The sequence below is a fragment of the Engystomops pustulosus genome, chromosome 2, assembly GCF_040894005.1.
Source record: "Engystomops pustulosus chromosome 2, aEngPut4.maternal, whole genome shotgun sequence".
NCBI lineage: Eukaryota > Metazoa > Chordata > Amphibia > Anura > Leptodactylidae > Engystomops > Engystomops pustulosus.
This window is the reverse complement of record NC_092412.1, coordinates 83,605,438-83,628,529: the sequence shown is the minus strand read 5'-3', so window position 1 is coordinate 83,628,529 and position 23,092 is coordinate 83,605,438. Positions and strand designations below refer to the sequence as shown.

Here is a 23,092-nt window from a genome sequence, read left to right as displayed (position 1 = left end):
AGAGAGGGAGGTCCTGGAGCGTCCTCTCAGTTTGGAAGAGCTGGGTGAGGCCCTAAAAGATCTCCCTAGGGGTAAGGCGGTGGGCTCTGATGGAATACCTCCTGAGGTAATACTGCATTATGCCGATGCCATTCTTCCTCGTTTTTTAAGGGTACTAAACCATTCACTGTTGGAGGGTCAACTACCTCAGTCAATGAGGGAGGCAATCTTAGTTTTGATTCTTAAAGAAGGGAAGAGCCCCACAGATTTGGACGCATACCGGCCGATCTCCCTGCTGAACTCCGACTATAAGATCCTAGCTAAAGCCCTCGCAACTAGGTTGCAGACGGTTATACGCTCAGTTGTACATGAGGATCAGTCGGGGTTCATGCCGGGGAGATCGGTCAGGGATAACATCTTGCGAATGTGGTGGTGCATGCAATGCCCTAGTGAAGCATCAGGGACGCGCATGTTGGTTACACTGGACGCGATGAAAGCGTTTGACCGCGTTGAGTGGGATTATATATGGGCGGTTCTGAATAGAATGGGGTTCGGCACACAATTTATAAGTTGGGTGAAACTTTTATACAGCGGGGCCCAGGCCAGGGTTAGTATTGATGGTAAAGCTTCTGCTGCTTGGCAGTTATATAGAGGAACAAGGCAGGGGTGTCCCCTGTCCCCCTTGCTATTCGCAGTAATACTAGAACCTTTGGCATGTAGTATAAGAACAGCGGGGAACTTAAGAGGGTTTGTGTGGGGACAGATGGAAAGAAGAATTCAGTTGTATGCGGACGACATGCTCCTGTTTTTAGATAATGCAGAGCAGGGCGTAAAGGTAGTTGTGGACCTGATAGATCAATTCGGGCAACTGTCCGGTATCAGAATAAACTGGAGCAAGTCGGCAGGTTTACTTTTGGACTCTCCTACGGTATCCCCGCCCCCGGTCGGTCCTCTCCCGGTGGCTGGGAAGATTCGATACCTGGGTATTACAGTCAGCAATAGGCCAGGTGATTATGTAGATCTTAATATAAAACCCCTCATCTCTAGGATTAGACAAAAAATTTCAGTGTGGAATAGATTGAATCTCCCATTGGCAGCAAGAGTAGTTATTTTTAAAATGGTAATTCTGCCCCAGGTCTTATTTTTATTTCAGAACAGTCCAATGATTATCCCTAGAAGGGTATTATCTACCTTAGACTCTCTACTAAGACATTTTCTGTGGAATGGGAAAAATGCTCGTATTAGTTTGAATAAATTGCACGCTTCAATTGATAAGGGTGGATTAGCTCTGCCAAATTTTCACTGTTACTTTATAGCTGCACAATGGCACAATCTTATAGATTACGATAGGGCACTGGTTAAATTCACGCTGGAAAATAAATACAGATGGTTTAGCAGTTTTGATATATGGAGTTTATTAGAGACAGCGGTTTTCCTGAAATTGGACTTCAAGGAAGGAGACTCGTTGTATGCACTAATGCAATGGGTGTGGGATAGGGTTAAAAATCAAAAAGGGGTTAGGGGCTATCTAAATGCGACACCACTATGGGGATTTATGAAATGGAATCCGTTGCATCTGGACTCGATGAAATTTTGGTGTAGTAAAGGGGTTTCGTATGTACATCAGGTAGTAGATGAGGGTGGCCTGAAGCCATTTGAAGATATGGTACGAGAGTTTAATTTGGGAGTCAGGGACTGGTTTTTTTTTACTCAACTTAGGTGTGCCTTCAGTGTTTGTTTGCTAAACAGGGATTTCCTACTAGAAGAGCATCCCTTGAGAGATATGTTTACCCCCTCGAATAGAAAGGGTTTGATGTCTAGAGTATACAAATTATTGACCAAAAGTGAGGCCGATCTCCCGGCAAAAGAGTGCTATGTAAAATGGCAGAAAGACATACCGGATCTGACGGAGGAGGAGTGGGTGGACTCATTGTATATGACTAGCAGGAATATCAAGAATATGTCCCATATTGTATCCCAGACCTTTATTGTACATAGAGTGCATCTATCACCAAAGCGGTTAAACTACTTTTGGAAAAAAAATGAAGAGAGGTGCCCTAGATGTAACTTTTTGGACGCGGACGTCGTGCATATATTGTGGAGGTGTCCAAAGCTGCATCGGTATTGGACTAATGTTGTGAACAAACTGCAGAGTGTATTCAGTTGCGAAATTCCGCTAGGTGTACAGAATTGCATTCTGGGCACGAAAATTGGTATTATAGGCACAGCGGGCTGTATTTCGAGTGTTTTGAAAGGTCTACTGATGGCTAGATTAATAATCTTAAGACACTGGAAGGATAAGGAGGCCCCCAGGGTAAAAGACTGGGAGGGAAGATTAGACACTCTATTCTATGCAGAAAAATACGAAGAATATGAAAAGGGTGTAAAAAAAGTTGGAATGAGGGATAGTTGGCTTAACAGACCGAATGAGTAATAATGTGCTGCGGCCCAAGTAAAGAGAGCGAAAGCGTCTCTAAAATATAGTCACTTGTTTCACGTACGCTCTTGCGATGATACTTATAGGTATGGAACTGATAATGGTCACCAGCCGCCAGGAGGGTGGGGTGGGATGGGAGGAAGTGGGGACAAAAATATAAAAATCCTTATCTTATATCCCCGCTGTGTTTATAAGAATGTGTATCAAAAGTGGGATTGTGTATAAAGTTATTGTAAGAAACATGATTGTGTATGCGCTCATGACAATTCTCTTTTTTATAATGTATATTGAATGTTTAATAAACAATTTATAAAAAAAAAAAAAAGATATAGATGCATGACTTATATATTTACACTACATGGACAAAAGCATAAAGACACATCAAACCCATCAATGCTCAGTTTTGGCCATGACCCCTAAACACCCGTGAGAACGATAAACTACATTGCAGTTGTAAAAAGTTCATCAATAATAATAATAATCTTTATTTATAAAGTGCCATCCAATTCCTCAGCACTTTACATACAGTCACATGCCATGATCATAGCAACAAAGGCTACAGGGTCACCCCATTGTGGTATAGTACCTAGGCTGTTTAGGGTGACATTGTAGAAACCTAGAGAATGGTTTCAAGTTATTTGCATGTGTTTTGGTTTTTGTTATGAGTTTTGGTGAGGTTTTATTCAAAATGTTGCAATTCTCTTTGAAGCAATCGATAGAAAAAAGGTAAAAAAAAATAATGACTACCAACAAACAAATTTACCATTAACGCTGGTTGAAACGCATTGCAGACATCACTGTTAGAGCTGTGCAGAAAAGAAAGAAGAAATGGGTGCACACATTACTGGTGCATTAAGACTCTCTTTAAAAGGAAATTTACCATCAAAATCAAGCAATATAAACCAGGGGAACTAACCCTTAGATCCAGGCACCGTGACTGTGGTAATGTTCTTATATTTGTTATACATGGCGTCCTTCCTTCAACTTTTGAAAGACTGTGTGAGATTACATAAGACAGAGGAAGGTTTGCAGGGCTGAGGGAGCAGAGGGGAGGCTACAGCATGGCAGGGCTCTTGTAACGCCCCCAAAGCCTTTCTGGTTCATTAGCATCATTTTAAAAGTTGAGGCCATGAATAATAAGCATAAAAAGACTACCACAGTCATGGTGCCTGTGTTCCTGGTTTATCATACTTGATTTTAATGGTACATTTCCATTAATTCCTAAGGTCAGGGCCGGTGCCAGTACAGAGCATACCTGGGCAAGACCCGGGGCCCAGGGCTCCTGGGGACCCCACATACGGCTGTACATAAGGAATCCATGGCATGAGGGGCTGTATCCAATGATGGGGGGCTTAATATAAAATAACCATGAGGGGCCTGTTAGGGATTATTAACAAGGGCATATTTTAGGGAACAGGAGACTGTTTTAGTTTCTGAATTTTTAATGTCACCATGAGACTTCACAGCAAAGGGGCCCAATGATGCTCTGTCGCCCAGGGGCCTACTAAAACCTGGAGCCAGCCCTGCCCAAGGTGAATAGTTGCTGGGAAGTAAAGATGAGGTAAAATTGCGGTCATATTCCTCCCAAAAGGAAAGCTATATTTTGCATAAATGAATTTTGTGAGTGACTTTGCTGCTTATCTGTGTGGTAGCTGCTTTTTTTTCCACAAAAATATTCAAATTATATTAAAAAAAAAAAAATTCTACAAAAAGGTGTGAAACTCACAGAAATAGACGTCGGGAGATTGATTTTTGAGACAAGACTAAGGATCAAATGTACTAATAAATATCTTGAGAAATAGGCATGTCAAATATTTTTCAAAAATCTAACAAATGATATCAAACTGGGACCCCTACCCCACCCAGAAGCGGTGAGGCAGGGGGCAACTTGAAAATCTTAAATGGAAACCTGCATTTTTTTATTTTAGATATGGATTAACTAGTTCTCTTGCAATTTTGGTAATAGGTGGTGCCGTAATCACCAAAAATCTAAATCTGTGCAAAAAGGGGATATTTCGATAAATATACATATACAGATTCAAAATCTTAAAATAGATGTAAGCAATGATACCAAAATGAAGCACCTAATGTAGATATTTAAAAACTTTGAAGGCAACAAGAAAAGTCCCAATCTTCAGAGGAGAGGAAAGTGCAACTGTAAAGTTATAGTGATTTTACCTAATTATTACATGTGATTCCCCCTTTGAAAACAAACATGACATTGTCTACTTTGTGCTGCTGATTGTCAGGAATCGGGATGAGTGGATCCTCTGGACCACCATGGGAAGTGGTACTAGCCAACACTTGGGATTGGAGTCTAAGTGGCACCTGGACTTCACCAGAGCCCACTGCAAAGCGGGATGGTCTTGCTGTGGCAGGGTACCACCAGGTCGTTCCCCAGGTGCGACTAGCCTGCAGTGGCAGCTGAGGTCGAGGTACCTTAGCAGAAGACGGTCTCGTGGTGAGGTCCAGGCACAGGGTCAGGGTAGGCGGCAGAGATGCAATGTCAAGTCCAATCCGAGGTCAGCAACGGGAGGTCCAGGCAGATGGGAACGGGAACACGGGTACACGGGACACTGGACACAGAAACGCAGGACACAGGAACTCAGAAGCAGGTACACACGGGAGAAGGAACGCTGGAGACGCAAAAATGCAGGAATATCGCTGGGGAGCTTTTTCTAAGGCTGTGAGGCACAAAGATCCGGCAGAGAATGCAGGAAGCGGTCGGCTTTTATAAAATTCCTGGAAATGGCCAGCAACAAAAAGTGGTGTGCTGGCCCTTTAAATGCTCGAGCGCTACCGCACGTGCACCCTAGGTGGTGGGGGCCCGTGGGCCACGCTGACGAATCCTGAGCGGGAGCGTGGAAAGGTAAGGCAGTACATGGGGGCGATGGGGCCCGCGGAGGTGTCGGGGACCGGAGACAGAGATACAGAGACCACAGAGTTGAAGTATTTTTATATATGCACTGGATGTATATGGTGAACATGTAATAAGTGGTAAAAAGCATAAGTAACCCAGTAACATGAATTCTATAGCCTGTGCTGTGTGAGCACTAAGGCTTAATAGCCAGAGCTGATACTGATACTGATGACAAGGTGGGGGAGGGGAGCAGCAAGAGGATAGGAGAGAGACAGAAAAAGTTCTGTAGAATCACAGACTGGGATGGAGGGACTGATAGGGAACAGGGGAGATCTAGCTATTGATTTGTGACGAAAAAAAACATTTACAGTTACTCTTTAAAGAAAATCTAGCATCACAACCAGGGACACTAACTTATTCATAGGTCCTTGCACTGTGACTGTGATAATCTTCTTATATTTGTTATCCATGGCTTCCTTCCTTATAAAATAAACTTTTATAATTATGCTAATGATCCTGAGAGGCTCGGGCAGGGGAAGGGGGGCGAGCTGACGGTTCGAGAGCCTCTCAGTGATGTTTTTTCACTGCCTGTTACACAATTTCATGTTTCCCTTTAGGCACGACCCAGTAACTTCTGACTTAGGGTCCGGTGGCCGTCCACTTGGATTTCTGTGTGAGATTGTGCAAATGAGATTTCTTTCTCTCTGTAGCCACACCCCCTGCACGTGTCTCAGAACCACCTGCTTATCACTTCCTGCCAGGACATCATTTTGAGCGGAGAGAGAGAGACTGCAAACTAGGAGATACGTGATTCGGGGGAGGCAGGCACATATCTGTGAGATGTAACGAGGTCACCGTGAAGTGGTTGGTGGGCTTATACAATTTGATCAAAATGTAACTAAGAACCTCGAGTTCGTTATATAATGTAGCCTAGCGGCAGTAGATCATTGTGTGTAGTGTGGATGTGCGGTCCAGTTCTTTTTCTCTCCCCATGTTGGTATCTGTGAGATGTAGCAGAGCTAAAAGTGTAACAGTGTAAAAGTCTGTCAGCCCGTGTCTCCCATGCCTTTGTGTAATCTAATGCATCACTGATCTGTGTCATCTCTCTTTCTATGTGTGTGTGTTAGTACAAATCCAGAAGCCAGATGAAAGTGTATTTCACCTGTACTCTGATAATGTAACCACATTGTCACCCCACAAAACTAGATGGATGATAATATGTCTGCTTAGAGAGTCCCCGCCCACACCCTGGAATATTATACTGAGCAGCCGAGGGAGTGATAGGAGATAAAACAGCAATAACACTGAGTAAAATTGTAATGTAAGAGGTTAATATGATCTGTATTGAAATGTGTGAATTTTCTTTCATGGCAAACCCCTTTAAGAGGTTAAGTTCATCAAGCTCTGATGTGTGAGAGGCCAGGGGACTCACATTAAAGCAGAACCCCAAAGAGAACTAAAAACTACTACATCCACATTGCTGTTCCTAGGTTACACTGAATGTAGATTCTACAGGGTCGACTTTAGTATCAGTGGATCCGATGTGTATGTTTCAAAATATTCCACTGCCCCGGCCTTTTTGTTACACCCTGTATATAGCATAAATCCAAACTGGACAGTCTTGAAAGGTACCCTATTTATCATAGTGACTAATGGTGGATGATATTTCTGTTGTATCATCAAATTGCTTTATCTAAATTTTACCACCTATTAGTTGACATACTTATGGCTTTAAATTCAAGCTACTGTATATACTCGAGTATAAGCCGACCCGAGTATAAGCCGAGACCCCTAATTTTACCACCAAAAACTGGGAAAACATATTGACTCGAGTATAAGCCGAGGGTGGGAAATGCATTGGTCACAGACCCAGCCGAGTATATAGCCAGCCAGCCCCCTATAATATACAGCTTGCCCCCAGTAGTATACAGCCTGCCCCCAGTAGTATACAGCCACCCCAGCCCGCCCCCAGTAGTATACAGCCACCCCAGCCCGCCCCCATTTGTATACAGCCACCCCAGCCTGCCCCCAGTTGTATACAGCCACCCCAGCCTGCCCCCAGTTGTATACAGCCACCCCAGCCTGCCCCCAGTAGTATACAGCCACCCCAGCCTGCCCCCAGTAGTATACAGCCATCCCAGCCTGCCCCCAGTAGTATACAGCATGCCCCCAGTAGTATACGGCCACCCCAGCCTGCCCCCAGTAGTATACAGCCATCCCAGCCTGCCCCCAGTAGTATACAGCATGCCCCCAGTAGTATACAGTCAGCCCAGAATTTAAAAAAAAATAAACTATTTACTCACCCTCCGGTGGTCCCGATGCGCAGCGCTGCTCCCCCGATGTCATTGCGGCTCCTCTTCTGGCTTCCCGGCTCCTCTTCTTGCTTCCGCGCCGTCTTCTGTCTTCTTTAACATCGCGTTGGGCACCGCAACTGTTCTCTCCCGTGCGGCGCCGAGTATGATGCACCAACGCGATGTTAAAGAAGACAGAAGACGGCGCGGAAGCAAGAAGAGGAGCCGGGAAGCCAGAAGAGGAGCCGCGATGACATCGGGGGAGCAGCGCTGCGCATCGGGGCCACCGGAGGGTGAGTAAATAGTTTATTTTTTTTTTTAGTCCATTTTTAATTATTTTTTTACATATTTTTTTAAGTACTGACTCGTGTATAAGCCGAGGGGACGTTTTTCAGCACATTTTTTGTGCTGAAAAACTCGGCTTATACACGAGTATATACGGTAATTATAAAAATTTGGTACCAAATTTGGTGCACTAGGTTATGCAAAAATTGACCAATGACTCACGTTGCACCAGCCCCGCTATCCATCTTTTCTTGTATTGTTTATATCTATAAATAGATATTAGAATAATAGCATAGGGCACTCCAGATGAATTCTACATCAGTTCCGGCCCTTCCTGGCCCGCTCCCTACCCCTCCCCATTCACTCCCTGACCATTCCCTGTATTTTTTATATCTAGAAATAGCTGTCAGAATTACAACATCGGGACAAAGGTGATCATTAAGGCATTTGCTGTCTGATGTTACCTGCTGAAAGACTTTGTCTATCTGCTAGCACAAAGCAGTTCTAGACCCACTAGAACACGAAAAGACCAAAAACTAAATATGGCACATGGTTGTACTGATGAGACACGCTGGGAACATCATAACGTGCATGTGTATGTCAGTGGACACCACAGTAAGTGTGACAATATATGATGCAAAGTTTTGTATCTGGCTGTGGTAGCGATCCACACTGTAAGTTCTTAAGTTAGTCCTGTCAAAAGTTATTTTTCAATCTAAATACTGTATGTCCCACTTACAATGGAATATAGATTTCATTGATTGTACAACAAAAGGCAGCAAAAGCTTATAAAATGTATCAATTTTCACTTTTACAATATTTATGCCTCATAAACATGACCAAATTATAATTAGTTTTGTATAGAACAGTAGGGCATATACAGAGACTTTTAACCTTAGGTGTCCTCTGTCATATTACAGCAAGGTAATAAATGGGCTATTCCAATGCAGAGATAAGAAATGGACGCATCTTCATTGCTGTAGTGTAATACCCTCATTAAGCCTTCAGGTGACACTGTTGTCACTGAGGTCTATTGAGAGCCTGCACATCTGACAACCCCCCTAACAAATGACATGTAAAGTTATAGGTATTCAGATACAGAGGCTCCATAATACAACCCATGTTTGGACACTTAAGGTTTTATCTTTTATTACTACTATTTAAACTGTACACACTGTATTATATTTAGTCATGAGGTTAGAAAGATAGAATCGAATATACCATCGGAAATACCAATCATTTGTCTATGGCCAACTTAACTCTATGTTTCATTTTAGTTTTACAAATTTTTATACTAATATAAAGCACTCACCATCAACTGCATAATAAGGAATAGACTTAACTCATGGGTACACATCTGAAAATCAGAAGATTTCTGTTGGCTAATGGATCAGGTGACATTATACCACAGATATAAACCACTTTCTGCTGTATATGGTCTTTTGAAAACATATCTGTAATGGACCACAACAAAACAACCTTAGAAAGGTACAAAGCCATACTATGTTGTTATAAGCACAGGATAGGAGTGACCCAATTGCTGGGTCTCCCTTCGATCATCATAACAGGTTTTGATGTTGCTGCTCCATTCAATACTATGGGAGTGTTAGGATTGCTGATGAAACCTGGATGCTGAGCGTTCCAATAGTATTGTATGTAGCCACAGGACGCATGTGCAACCTGCTCTTCCATCAATTAGTGACCCCATTCTCATGGAAGCTGATTTAGCCCCAGCGATAAGATTGTTATCACCTATCCTCTGAATAGGGAATAATCAGACATACTACAATCTGTTTAATGTCCTGTAATAGCCGACTTAGACAGTTCTATTTTAAGACAGTGCACCCTATTTAATGATAAATATATTTTGTGGCTTAATAATAATAATTCTTTATTTATATAGCGCACACAGATTACGAAGCGCTGCACAGAGTTTGCCAGATCAGTCCCTGTCTCCAATGGGGCTCACAATCTAATCACCTACCAGTATATTTTGCAGTGTGGGAGGAAACCGGAGGAAACCCACACAAACACGGAGATAACATACAAACTCTTTGCAGATGTTGACCCTGGGACTTGAACCCAGGCCCCCAGCACTGCAAGGCTGTAATACTAACCACTAAGCCACCGGCTTATTCCCATATCTGTTTTTTTTAAGATCCTGTCCTATTTTATTCACGTGTCCAGATGATGGACGGCAATATAATTCATATAAGTCTATGGGTCTGCAAAAAAAATAGGGTTTTTTTTTTAATGATGCTGGAGAACCAGGTGTTATGCCTTCTTACTGATGTTAAACCATGTGTTTTTTGTTTTTTTTTTTCGGTTGCCATACAGATGTGAAGAAAAACCTGATGCAGAGTGATAAGGGACAGAACTAAGCCCTTCATCTGGTAGAATACATCCTATTGAAGACATAACACTCTATACCAAATTTTTCCTATAATGAACTGTTTTTCAAAAATAAAATAGACACATGTTGCACCTTTTTCAATCCGCTGTCATTGCTTCCTTCACAATTCATGTGCCAAGGATACTGGTTACAAGTTGAGATAGTAAATAAGAACCAATATCAAGTCACAGGGTCTTGGAGGGAAAAGTGCTTGCAGCAAAGCAACTGTACTTTGGGTAAGTTCACAGATTTTTAAATGAGCATTTTGGCACAATTCTTGAGTAAGAAGTTTCCCATTGACTTCAATGGGAAACTATGGCGCCTGTTTCATTTTTCAACATCTGCTGTGAGGAAAAGGTATACTTTTAGTTTCTGTCCCATCGTTTCAACAGACACCAATGTGGGGATAAGAATACTTTTAGTTTCTGTCCCATCGTTTCAACAGATCAATGTGGGGATAAGAAAATTGTAAAAAAAAATCCTGAACATTACAAAAACCCGAGCAGAAATTCCCTTATCTTGAACAGGTTTTTACAAGGAATTGGTCAGCTTTGCAAACTTGTAAACACATCATTATAAAGAATGGAAGTGATTTAGAGTCACAGAATATCTTCTGCATTTTCCTTTTATCTTATGATTATTCACTAACATATCAATCGCTTTCCAAGCAGAAGTAACATATTCTAGAAGAGAGTGTGAAAGCGTCTGACGCTTCCTATTGTCTTCTAATACCCATGAAATATTTGTTAAAACAAATGCTCTTAGACCTGCAAATTTACTCTGCCCTGCCAGTCCAAACTGTGATGGTATCAAGAGGAAACAAAGCTGTTTACTCAATTAAATTAGCATTACTGATAAAGTACTGAGTGTTCATTTGTGCCCATCTGGGTTCTTTTATGTGTGGCAGGAGTGGTTTATCTCACATTCCTGCCCCCACCCCCACTTTCACACTCAGAAATACACTAAAGTCACATGAAAACCAATTCTAAGAAGTCAACCTGGGCATCTGCTGGTAATATTCCCAATACACTCTACCTTTTGTATCTATAGCCACACATCTAGCACAGCAGATGGCTCCTATGTATATATACATCCTGTAAATAATACTAGTGACCCCTGTGTGGGGGGCAGGGAGCCTTGAACTCTGCACAATGCTCTGCAAGTAAAAGTGTTACAAAGAAGCTAAGTTGTATAACAATATCAGTGCACTGCCTTCCATTCACATGTAGAAGAAGAGTAAATACGCGAGGCCTTCCGGCAGGGAAGGGGTTAGCACATGTTAAGGAAGTATCTCAAGCAGCATTTCCGAAAGGGGTGGGGTGAGGAGTGATCTTCAGCCTGGAATGCATTCCCCACATGCCCGCTGCTGCGCTCCAGCTCCTCCTAGCGGCACGATGCAGAGGCGCAGGCTCTCAGGATCACTTCCTATGGCACTTGCTGTGGAGGAAGGGAGGTCGCATATTACACTTCACACCATTTCCTGCTCTTTCTGCTGGGAGCCTTTGTTATGCTGTGTGAGTGGCAGGGATGGGGCTGCTTCTGACTGACACATGTTCTGCACCATGTATACAGATTGGAGGATGTAACTATGAATGTTTTATCAACATTTATCCAGTTTTCACAATAAAAGTTAATTTTGTGGATTCCCCTTAGGAGAGGTGATGGCTGCTGGAAAAACTCCAAATAAATGTGGAGACCACAGAGCCTGAGGTCATGACCCTGAACTATGCCACCGCACTGGGTTTTATAAGTTTATAATCTTTTTATGATTCACAGACAATTTTGGCTTTAAACAGCATAATAAAAACTTGGAATGAAAGTGAGAGCGCACTTAGGGTGATGCCAAGCGTGGCGTTTTGAACTAGTTTTTGGCCCGTTTATAAGCAGTCCGTCAAAACAACGCATGCGTTTTTGACCGATTTGAATTAAGGTAATTGGTCAAACCTGTCACAAAATGGATGCGTTTTCAAAAAATGCATGAGTTTTTTGACGGACTGCTTAAAATGGCCCAAAAATGTGTTCAAAACGCCACGTGTGGCATCACCCTTAGGCCGGCGCCACACAGGGCGCTTTGTCTGCGCTTGCAAACGCAAACGCAGACAAAGTCGCGCCCACTGGGGCGGGCCTCGGCCCGATCGCATCGGCGTTTCTATGGAAACGCCTGCGATCGGGAACGAGCCGCCGGTGTTTTGCGTTAATTTAGCATCCTGTCAGAGCTGTGTGTAGGGATAGCCATATTACAATGTAATGTACTAGTACCCTGTTTCCCCTAAAATAAGACATCCCCCGAAAATAAGACCTAGTACAATTTTGTTCAGGCTTAGAAATATAAGGCCTCCCCTGAAAATAAGACCTAGCGGCAGTCATTGCGGCAGCTCCCCCACGCCATACATTAGTATTAGGAAATCTTTTAGATGCTGCAGAAGGTTGTGACATGGGGAAGAATTCAAGGAATTAAATCACTGGCTCTTGTGCTGCAAATGTGATACAAGCAGCTACCAGGATAAAAAGGGTCCTTTATGGAAAGTGCTTTTACTAAACATAAGAGATTGGGGCCAATTATTCTAATAGAAATGGAGTCACAAGAAATACAGCATGAAATTCTGTTATAAGGATGGTAGAAAAGTTGATTTTTTTTGTTCAGTGATAAATGTAAATTCTTGTTCATGGAAAAATAAGACATCCCCTGAAAATAAGACCTAGTGCCTCTTTGGGAGCAAAAATTAATATAAGACACTGTCTTATTTTCAGGGAAACAGGGTAGTATAGTACTATTTATCCTGTCAGAGCTGTGTGTAGGGATAGCCATATTACAATGTAATGTACTAGTGGTATAGTACTAGTCATCCTGTCAGAGCTGTGTGTATAGATGGCCATATTACAATGTAATGTACTAGTAGTATAGTACTATTCATCCTGTCAGAGCTGTGTGTAGGGATGGCTATATTACAATGTAATGTACTAGTGGTATAGTACTAGTCATCCTGTCAGAGCTGTGTGTATAGATGGCCATATTACAATGTAATGTACTAGTAGTATAGTACTATTTATCCTGTCAGAGCTGTGTGTAGGGATGGCCATATTACAATGTAATGTACTAGTAGTATAGTACTAGTCATCCTGTCAGAGCTGTGTGTAGGGATGGCCATATTACAATGTAATGTACTAGTAGTATAGTACTATTCATCCTGTCAGAGCTGTGTGTAGGGATGGCCATATTACAATGTAATGTACTAGTAGTATAGTACTATTCATCCTGTCAGAGCTGTGTGTAGGGATATAACAATGTAATTTACTAGTAGTATTGTATTATTCATCCTGTCAGAGCTGTGTGTAGGGATGGCCATATTACAATGTAATGTACTAGTAGTATAGTACTATTCATCCTGTCAGAGCTGTGTGTAGGGATAGCCATATCACAATGTAATGTACTAGTAGTATTGTATTATTCATCCTGTCAGTGCTGTGTGTAGGGATGGCTATATTACATTATAATGTACTAGTAATATAGTACTATTTATCCTGTCAGAGCTGTGTGTAGGGATGGCCATATTACAATGTAATGTACTAGTAGTATAGTACTATTCATCCTGTCAGAGCTGTGTGTAGGGATGGCCATATTACAATGTAATGTACTAGTAGTATAGTACTATTCATCCTGTCAGAGCTGTGTGTAGGGATGGCCATATTACAATGTAATGTACTAGTAGTATAGTACTATTCATCCTGTCAGAGCTGTGTGTAGGGATAGCCATATCACAATGTAATGTACTAGTAGTATTGTATTATTCATCCTGTCAGTGCTGTGTGTAGGGATGGCCATATTACAATGTAATGTACTAGTAATATAGTACTATTCATCCTGTCATAGCTGTGTGTAGGGATGGCCATATTACAATGTAATGTACTAGTAGTATAGTACTATTCATCCTGTCAGAGCTGTGTGTAGGGATGGCTATATTACATTATAATGTACTAGTAATATAGTACTATTTATCCTGTCAGAGCTGTGTGTAGGGATGGCCATATTACAATGTAATGTACTAGTAGTATAGTACTATTCATCCTGTCAGAGCTGTGTGTAGGGATGGCCATATTACCATGTAATGTACTAGTAATATGGTACTAGTCATCCTGTCAGAGCCATGTGTAGGGATGGCCATATTACAATGTAATGTACTAGTAGTATAGTACTAGTCATCCTGTCAGAGCTGTGTGTAGGGATGGCCATATTACAATGTAATGTACTAGTAGTATAGTACTATTCATCCTGTCAGAGCTGTGTGTAGGGATGGCCATATTGCAATGTAATGTACTAGTAATATAGTACTATGCATCCTGTCAGAGCTGTGTGTAGGGATGGCCGTATTACAATGTAATGTACTAGTAGTATAGTACTGTTCATCCTGTCATAGCTGTGTGTAGGGATAGCCATATTACAATGTAATGTACTAGTAGTATAGTACTAGTCATCCTGTCAGAGCTGTGTGTAGGGATGGCCATATTACAATGTAATGTACTAGTAGTATAGTACTATTCATCCTGTCAGAGCTGCGTGTAGGGATGGCCATATTACAATGTAATGTACTAGTAGTATAGTACTAGTCATCCTGTCAGAGCTGTGTGTAGGGATAGCCATACTACAATGTAATGTACTAGTAGTATAGTACTATTCATCCTGTCAGAGCTGTGTGTATAGATGGCCATATTACAATGTAATGTACTAGTGGTATAGTACTAGTCATCCTGTCAGAGCTGTGTGTAGGGATGGCCATATCACAATGTAATGTACTAGTAGTATAGTACTATTCATCCTGTCAGAGCTGTGTGTAGGGATGGCCATATTACAATGTAATGTACTAGTAGTATAGTACTAGTCATCTAGTCAGAGCTGTGTGTAGGGATATAACAATGTAATTTACTAGTAGTATTGTATTATTCATCCTGTCAGAGCTGTGTGTAGGGATGGCCATATTACAATGTAATGTACTAGTAGTATAGTACTATTCATTCTGTCAGAGCTGTGTGTAGGGATGGCCATATTACAATGTAATGTACTAGTAGTATAGTACTATTCATCCTGTCAGAGCTGTGTGTAGGGATAGCCATATTACAATGTAACGTACTAGTAGTATAGTACTATTCATCCTGTCAGAGCTGTGTGTAGGGATATAACAATGTAATGTACTAGTAGTATAGTACTATTCATCCTGTCAGAGCTGTGTGTAGGGATGGCCATATTACATTATAATGTACTAGTAGTATAGTACTATTCATCCTGTCAGAGCTGTGTGTAGGGATGGCCATATTACAATGTAATGTACTAGTAGTATCGTACTATTCATCCTGTCATAGCTGTGTGTAGGGATGGCCATATTACAATGTAATGTACTAGTAGTATAGTACTATTCATCCTGTCAGAGCTGTGTGTAGGGATAGCCATATCACAATGTAATGTACTAGTAGTATAGTACTATTCATCCTGTCAGAGCTGTGTGTAGGGATGGCCATATCACAATGTAATGTACTAGTAGTATAGTACTATTCATCCTGTCAGAGCTGTGTGTAGGGATGGCCATATTGCAATGTAATGTACTAGTAGTATAGTACTATTCATCCTGTCAGAGCTGTGTGTAGGGATGGCCATATTGCAATGTAATGTACTAGTAGTATAGTACTATTCATCCTGTCAGAGCTGTGTGTAGGGATGGCCATATTACAATGTAATGTACTAGTAGTATAGTACTATTCATCCTGTCAGAGCTGTGTGTAGGGATGGCCATATTACAATGTAATGTACTAGTAGTATAGTACTATTCATCCTGTCAGAGCTGTGTGTAGGGATGGCCATATTGCAATGTAATGTACTAGTAGTATAGTACTATTCATCCTGTCAGAGCTGTGTGTAGGGATGGCCATATTACAATGTAATGTACTAGTAGTATAGTACTATTCATCCTGTCAGAGCTGTGTGTAGGGATGGCCATATTACAATGTAATGTACTAGTAGTATAGTACTATTCATCCTGTCAGAGCTGTGTGTAGGGATGGCCATATTACAATGTAATGTACTAGTAGTAGTGTACTATTCATCCTGTCAGAGCTGTGTGTAGGGATATAACAATGTCAGTCCCCGCCCCCTGCCCTCCTCAGTGCTGGAGCAGAGGCCATTGCCCCGTGAGCTCCCTCCTGCGGCTTAGAGCTGGGAGTGTGAGTGAATGTAGCCCTGCAGAGCCAATGAGCAGGCACCGGATGCGATATATCCTCTGGGACAACAACTGCTCTGTTCCTCCTCAGTTCCACATGACGCCATTTACTGCCCTACCTCCTCCTCCTCCGAGCCCAGAGCACAACAACGCTGAGGCGGCGGCGCCCTGTCACACTGCTCTGCTGGATTTCTCTCTGGATACTACAACTTTGGCTCTGCACCGCTGCTGCTGCTAAGGATTTACTATTGGAACTTACTAAACTTCGCTTACTGGGGACATTTCCTACCGGACTGTGCGACTTTGGAGCCGGGAGCGGATTTATTTGTAAAACTTGCAGAGTTGCCGAACAGAAGGGGAGTCGTGGTGCAGCTGCGGTGAGTATGGGGTTAATGCTGTGTTTAACCCTTGCGGGCGCTGCCCGTGGGGTAGGGGGACTACCTCCCGGGTAATGGGGGGGGGGGACCCCCTGAATCGTGTGAATGGTTCCTGCCTGCAGGGACAGTGCACGGAGCGGAAACGTGGCTTGTTTTGGAAAGTTCACTTGTGTGAATGCGGGGAAGTTTTTGCCTGTGCTCTATAGAGGACTATGGGCTCAGCTGCTGCTCTCTGGTGTCTGCTGCTTGTGTTCTATTGGATGCTATAGACTTAGCTGCTGCTCTCTGGTGTCTGCCTGTGACAATACAGTAAATGTATAACGTGCTGTTGTGTAGTCACAGTTTCCACTCTGCGGTTTTCGCTAAGCTCTATTTAGACTACAGGAAGGGATAGATGTGATGGTGTGGAGCAGCTTCGGAAATGTTGTGGTCTGGTGTAAAGAGCTATTTATGTCTTTTCACCCTGTCCCCACAGTAAACTCCTTACTCCCCCCTCCCTCTAATCCTCAGTCTGATCACACACTCTGCTCCTAATGGGGTTTTCAGGAGGGGGGTGAGGGGGGGGGGGGGGCAGAGGAAGACAGGACTAGATTCACACAGCACATCATACACGAGACTGTGTGCCATGTCCTGAGCCCCTGCAGACCTCCACTCACTGCCAGCATGGAGCCGGAGACTTTCAGGAACTTTCTTGTAAGTTTTCCCTGCCTTGTCTGTAGAGCTGAGGGCTCCCATGTATGTGTGTCCCTTATGGATGTGTGTTCTGCCTGTATGTGTTGCCACAATGTCTTTATTTGTTTACTCTTATTACATTGTTGCACTTGCATGATAAAGGACACATAATAGATGACTTCCTATTGCAGTCTGAGGCTTTTTGATAGTTTTCTACTACTTTCTGGTAGTGCAGATGCCTGGGCAAGGAGTCTACTAAGCCAAGTTGTATCATCTGGTATATGGGTTATATTCCCCTTTGCACATTGTTGTTGGTTTACTTGGATTTCATCTGGAGTTCACTTTTTACAGTGTTTGTTCCAACACTGAATAAGGAGTTACATTTGTACTACATTTGTACATTAGGATTTATTTTAGAATTATAGTAGCCGAAAGGGAGAGTGAAATACAATTTATATTAGTTGGAAAATTTTTGGTAAAACACACTTTTTACATAGTTTTAATAAATGTATACATGATATATAGATGTTTATCTATTACCTTCTCTCCATATAAAAACTTTTGTAACTTCCATTGGTTTTGCAGCATCTCCTTTCTGTTTTCTACTTTGAAGTTGCTTTTTGCTTCTGTCACAATGTATGATCTAAAGTTTCTGAAGTTAATGGCATAGCAGTAACTTCTATATTGCACTCCAGTGAAAAGAGAAAATCCTCTGACAGTGGGTTCTGTCTGCGCTTGTGAAGATGGATATCAATTTACTTTTCAATTCCAGTCCTGAAGTAAAGCCTTGCTTGACTAGTCTGCAGCGAGGAAGGCTCACTCATAAATGGTGCACTGAGAATTGCTGTACTTGGTTCCTGCACTGTACAATTTATTTGAGACTTTTGATCAATGTGAAGCATCTATAGTGATGACAGGCTTTACAATGCTCAGTGTTCCATTGGGTTTGTTTTATTGAGACGGCCTAGGTGATCATTAAGCAATATCAGGCCTAGAACTTAGGGGTTTTTTTCATAGGATATACAAAGGAAAACTTTCCAGATTTAAGGAAAATCCTGTCTTTAATTCTATGTATCTAGCACATTGATATTTAGAGACTCTCAGGTTTTTTTTTACTTGCTTTGCTTACCTTGTAACTACGTAGAAGGGAAGATGACATCTTCAGTTTAGAAATTCTGAGGTTCAGTTGTGTAACTTGGGCGTAAAATGCAGCTGACTTTAGGGAAACCAGGTAGCACCCATTAGAGTCATGGAAACGGCTTTCAGATTTGGTTGGAACATATATTTCCGTTAGAGCAGAACTAATTTGGGAGGAACATATCGCCAGCCATTACATCAGAGTTGTTGAGTAACTTGTTCTCTTGATTATACATTACAGGTCCAACATAACATATGTATGAGCAAATACTTGGTATACATTTGTCCTACTTGCAGATATAGCAGGGCTGAGTTTGTCATTTAGCACAATGTTGGATGCCGCAGCGTAGTAGTAGTACGCAGTTTCACACAGGATAGTAGGAAAACTTTTATATGATTCGAACTCCCAATGACTAAATATTTTGTTTTTTATGAGTCATTTATGTATTTAAGTTTAAATCTTTGTTTCAAAGTTTGATATTTGTAATATTATGAATATATTATTATTATTATTATTATTATTATTATTGACCACTTTTTGAGACTGGACTGTGTTTGTTGCATAAGTACAGTCAAATAGTTGATATGGTTTAGATGTGTATTCTGTAATGCTATATATGTGCCTTCATCCTTATGAGAGTTCTCTTGCAGTAAGTGTTGATATGACGCCACATTGATTTTTGCATTGAAGATATTATTTCAGTTCAGGCCGGTTCTGGGTAACTTTGTGAATGAGCTGCATATTTTACCAGTGGCCATTATCTGTTCACCTTTAGTTTCAGATAGGCCTCGGATAGTGTTTGCACAGCAATGATCTCAATCCCTTCATTGTCAGGCAAGTTAACAGAGAATGTGCTGTCTGTGGGAAGGCTGTTGAGTTAAACCAGCCTGATTCTATAGATCTCTGCAATTAAAAGGGCTCTTCATCCCGAAATGCTGTAAGGTTGATAGCATCCTGTTTGGAGACTTGCTGTAAATTCCATGAATAATGTGCATTTTTCAGCCCATCCTCTTCTAGTTGAGTTAGCAGCTCCTTTTGCACATGTATCAAAGCCATCAGACTATAAAGAGTTGTGCTGTAAAATGCAGGTAGTGTTTGTTATGCGAATAGTTGAGTGTTTGGGGCATTGTCATTCATATTGTCGTGACCTGAGTATAGAGGAGACAGCCTCATAATGGCAGCTGGTTTCCTGTTACTTGAATAGCTTTTACTGCAGTCTAAGAGGAACCTGATTTTCCTACACCTGTTGTGACACGTTCACAATGAGAGGAAGTAATAAGCCACTGTTACATTACATGGGAGTTGTGCGTCTGGTGTCTTATCAGCATATGTATATACAGATGGAGTGGAGGCACAACTCCTCGTGATATATCAATGTGGTGCCTCTGCTATAATCTGGGCTATGGAAAATGAACTATATCACTTGGTAAGAGATGACAATACCAGCGGTTCTAGATTTTATCTTTAGATTCTATTAAAATTGGCAGTTTACGTTTAGACCTGTAACTTTTTTTCCCTAAGATTTACCTTGGCTATGCTGAGATTTCTATAATGCCTTTCTCTTTTTGTTGCTGCCTGTGGCATTTTAGAGGAAATACTAGAAATAGCATGTGTGACTTGTTTTTCTTAGAAATGCAGCCGAGGAAATTGTAGATGAGAAGATTAACTTACTACTTATTGTCCAGCCTGAACTGGGTGGGATTTTTCTCATAAATGTCAGGGCATGCCTTGTTGTAACACATCATATCATAGTACCTCTGTGTATCTGTCCGATTGTAAAGAACTATCGAATTTACAGTTTTGGTACCTTGTCGAGTCTTGGTGTTTAGGTTGCAATTTTTACTTGTTGCATTGTTGCAGAGTAAGTAATCATTGTTCCTTTTCTGCCCACAGGATTTCAGATGTGTTCTCGGCCTACTGGAGTGAAAACTCTTCAGAGTACTGATGGAGGCCAGAGTACAAAATGGCAGTGGATCTCAGCCTTTACTCCAGACTCGGCGTGACCCTGGGAGACCACATGGTGATATTGACCCAAGGGACGTTTTGACACAACAAGTTCACGTTTTGTCGTTGGAACAGATAAGAGCTATAAGGAACACTAATGAGTATACTGAAGGGCCTACTGTCGCTCCCCGACCTTGGGTTAAAACTGCTCCTCGTCAGACGCCCCAGCACAAAAATGAAAGAATACATGTGGTAACAGACCAGAGGCAATTTAGCCGGAGCCCTCTTCCACCAATGCATCCTTCATCACGGGCATCTTTGGCTCGGTCCGTTAGTACAGTGAGTACTGGATCTCGAAGTAGTACAAAGACAAGCACAAGTAACAGCTCTTTAGAGCAAAGACTTTTAGGTCCTTCTTATCCATCTTCGGGGTTAGGTGCTGACAGGATAATTCGTGTACAACCCAAAGGTGAGCTGAAACCAGAGGAGTTAAAGCCTTCCAGTAAAGAAGACTTGGGCTTACATGCATACAGGTGTGAGAGTTGCGGGAAATGTAAGTGCCAAGAATGCACTTATCCAAGAACTCTTCCCTCCTGCTGGATATGTGACAAGCAGTGCCTTTGCTCAGCACAGGAAGTGATTGACTATGGAACTTGTGTTTGCTGTGTGAAGTGCCTATTCTATCACTGCTCCAACGACGATGAGGACAATTGTGCTGACAACCCCTGTTCTTGTAGCCAATCGCATTGCTGCACTCGCTGGTCTGCTATCGGGGTCATGTCAATGTTTTTGCCTTGTTTATGGTGTTACCTTCCAGCCAAGGGTTGCCTTAAATTGTGCCAGGGCTGCTATGACCGGGCAAAGAGGCCGGGTTGCCGGTGTAAAAGGTCAAATACAGTATGTTGTAAAGTGCCACAGTTACAGCCCAGAAGTTTGGGAAAGCCAACATAGCACCGGTTGACTACCACCAAGGAGAAAGTAATTGGACTTACTTTTATGCAATCATATAAAATAATTGGGTACAGTTAATAGAAAACAGAGGGAAGTCTTCTTTTTCCTGTTTGCAGTGATTATTTTCCTAAGTGCCATCTTAACCAATAGGCTTGTAATAGAGTTCCCTATTAGGACCCAGTGCTCTGTGCCACGTAAGAAATAAGCTAAAGCAACACAGACGCCCCTACGTTTTGTGAATAATAATTGCAACGTTTGTAAATTAGCAAATGACTTTTTTCTGCCAGAGATAATGTTTTATATTTTTGTACATAAAGAATAATATTTACAACTGTGAATTTGGTGCCACTGTACTGGCGCAATCACGAAATGTACTAATATACATTCAGAGGAATGTGAATCTATCCGAACGGCTAGATTGTGCTTCAACTTATTGAAAAAATTAATATTTCTACTCTATGGACTTTCTGTATATTGTACAGTTACAGTAAGAGTCAGCCTTTATTTTCTAATTTTTCAACATATTGTTTAGTGTAAAGAATATTTATTTGAAGTTTTATTATTTTATAAAAGAGAAATATTTATTTTAAGAGGCATCTTACAAATGTTTCCCCTTTTTTATGATGTCAGTTTCTGCAAATGGGGGTAACTGATGCATATGTTCACTATAAAATAGAAAATATATTAACGTTTGAAATTAAACCTGGCAAGTGTGGATTCTCTTTTTTTTAACACTTGGTGATGGTATGGAGTGCTGAATGTGTGCAAGTGATTTCCTAGATGGAGACACATTGATCTCACACCTCATACAAAGAGGTGTTTGCTGGGGTTGGTTCATTTAGGCAAACCTGTCGGGGCATGTTGAGTTCTCTAGGAGGTCTTCTTATCAGAGCTTTTATTAGGTTAAAGGTAAAGCCATGCCAGTTTGGTGCCTGGCTATGGAGGACTGCAACTATCCATTGAAAGTTGTGGAAGGGCAAGGATTTTGCCCACAGATCATACCACATTACAGAGCCTCCAAGAATAACGGAGGCTGCATAAATTTGGGTGGGGGTGTAATGTGATGCTGGCCGAATCCTTTAATCCTTTGTTTTTGCGACTTCTATTTATGTTTCTTAGGGGGGCAATTATGGATACAATAAAGGAAAACTAGAAAAAACATTACAAACTGGGGTTTCTCCTCCATTCTACCTTTTGGACCTGATCTTTTTGATACTTTCATTAAATGAGACCAAGCTCACGTCATGAAAGGCAGTCACTGTGTCAGCCAGATGTACCATCCAAACCCCCACTCAACTGAACTGATTAATCCAGCCAAAACAAATGGACATGGAGTTTCACGCAGTTGGGGTATATATGTGTATATTATATATCATTTATGTATTTATTTATTTTATTTATTTGTTGGTTTATTTATGGATACCCCCACAAAACTGTCATGACTCTATGTAAAAAAGCCTGTCCTGGTGAATTTGGTAACCACTCAACAACCTGTACATTAAGATAGATTTACGAAGCTGAATTCTTCAGAATTCTGGCTTACATGTTTTGACACACTTT

The 23,092-nt window shown here is 41.6% G+C and overlaps 1 protein-coding gene across 3 annotated transcripts; it reads left to right on the top strand.

Moving 5' to 3' along the window:
* Positions 1-11,633: 11,633 nt before the first annotated feature.
* Positions 11,634-22,247, top strand: SPRY2 (sprouty RTK signaling antagonist 2). Of its 3 annotated transcripts, none has more exons than XM_072135414.1 (2): positions 11,634-11,758; positions 20,531-22,247. In XM_072135414.1, the coding sequence occupies exon 2, from the start codon at positions 20,582-20,584 to the stop codon at positions 21,530-21,532; it is 951 nt and encodes a 316-aa protein (XP_071991515.1). In that variant the 5' UTR covers positions 11,634-11,758; positions 20,531-20,581; the 3' UTR covers positions 21,533-22,247. The 3 variants fall into 3 exon arrangements, with proteins under 3 accessions (XP_071991515.1, XP_071991513.1, XP_071991514.1); XM_072135412.1 differs by lacking the exon at positions 11,634-11,758 and adding an exon at positions 16,408-16,827; XM_072135413.1 differs by lacking the exon at positions 11,634-11,758 and adding an exon at positions 17,413-17,520.
* Positions 22,248-23,092: the final 845 nt, after the last annotated feature.

Excerpts from the sequence above, each read along its gene's own strand:
- SPRY2 (XM_072135414.1), top strand. The coding sequence starts at position 20,582 with ATGGAGGCCAGAGTACAAAATGGCAGTGGATCTCAGCCTTTACTCCAG.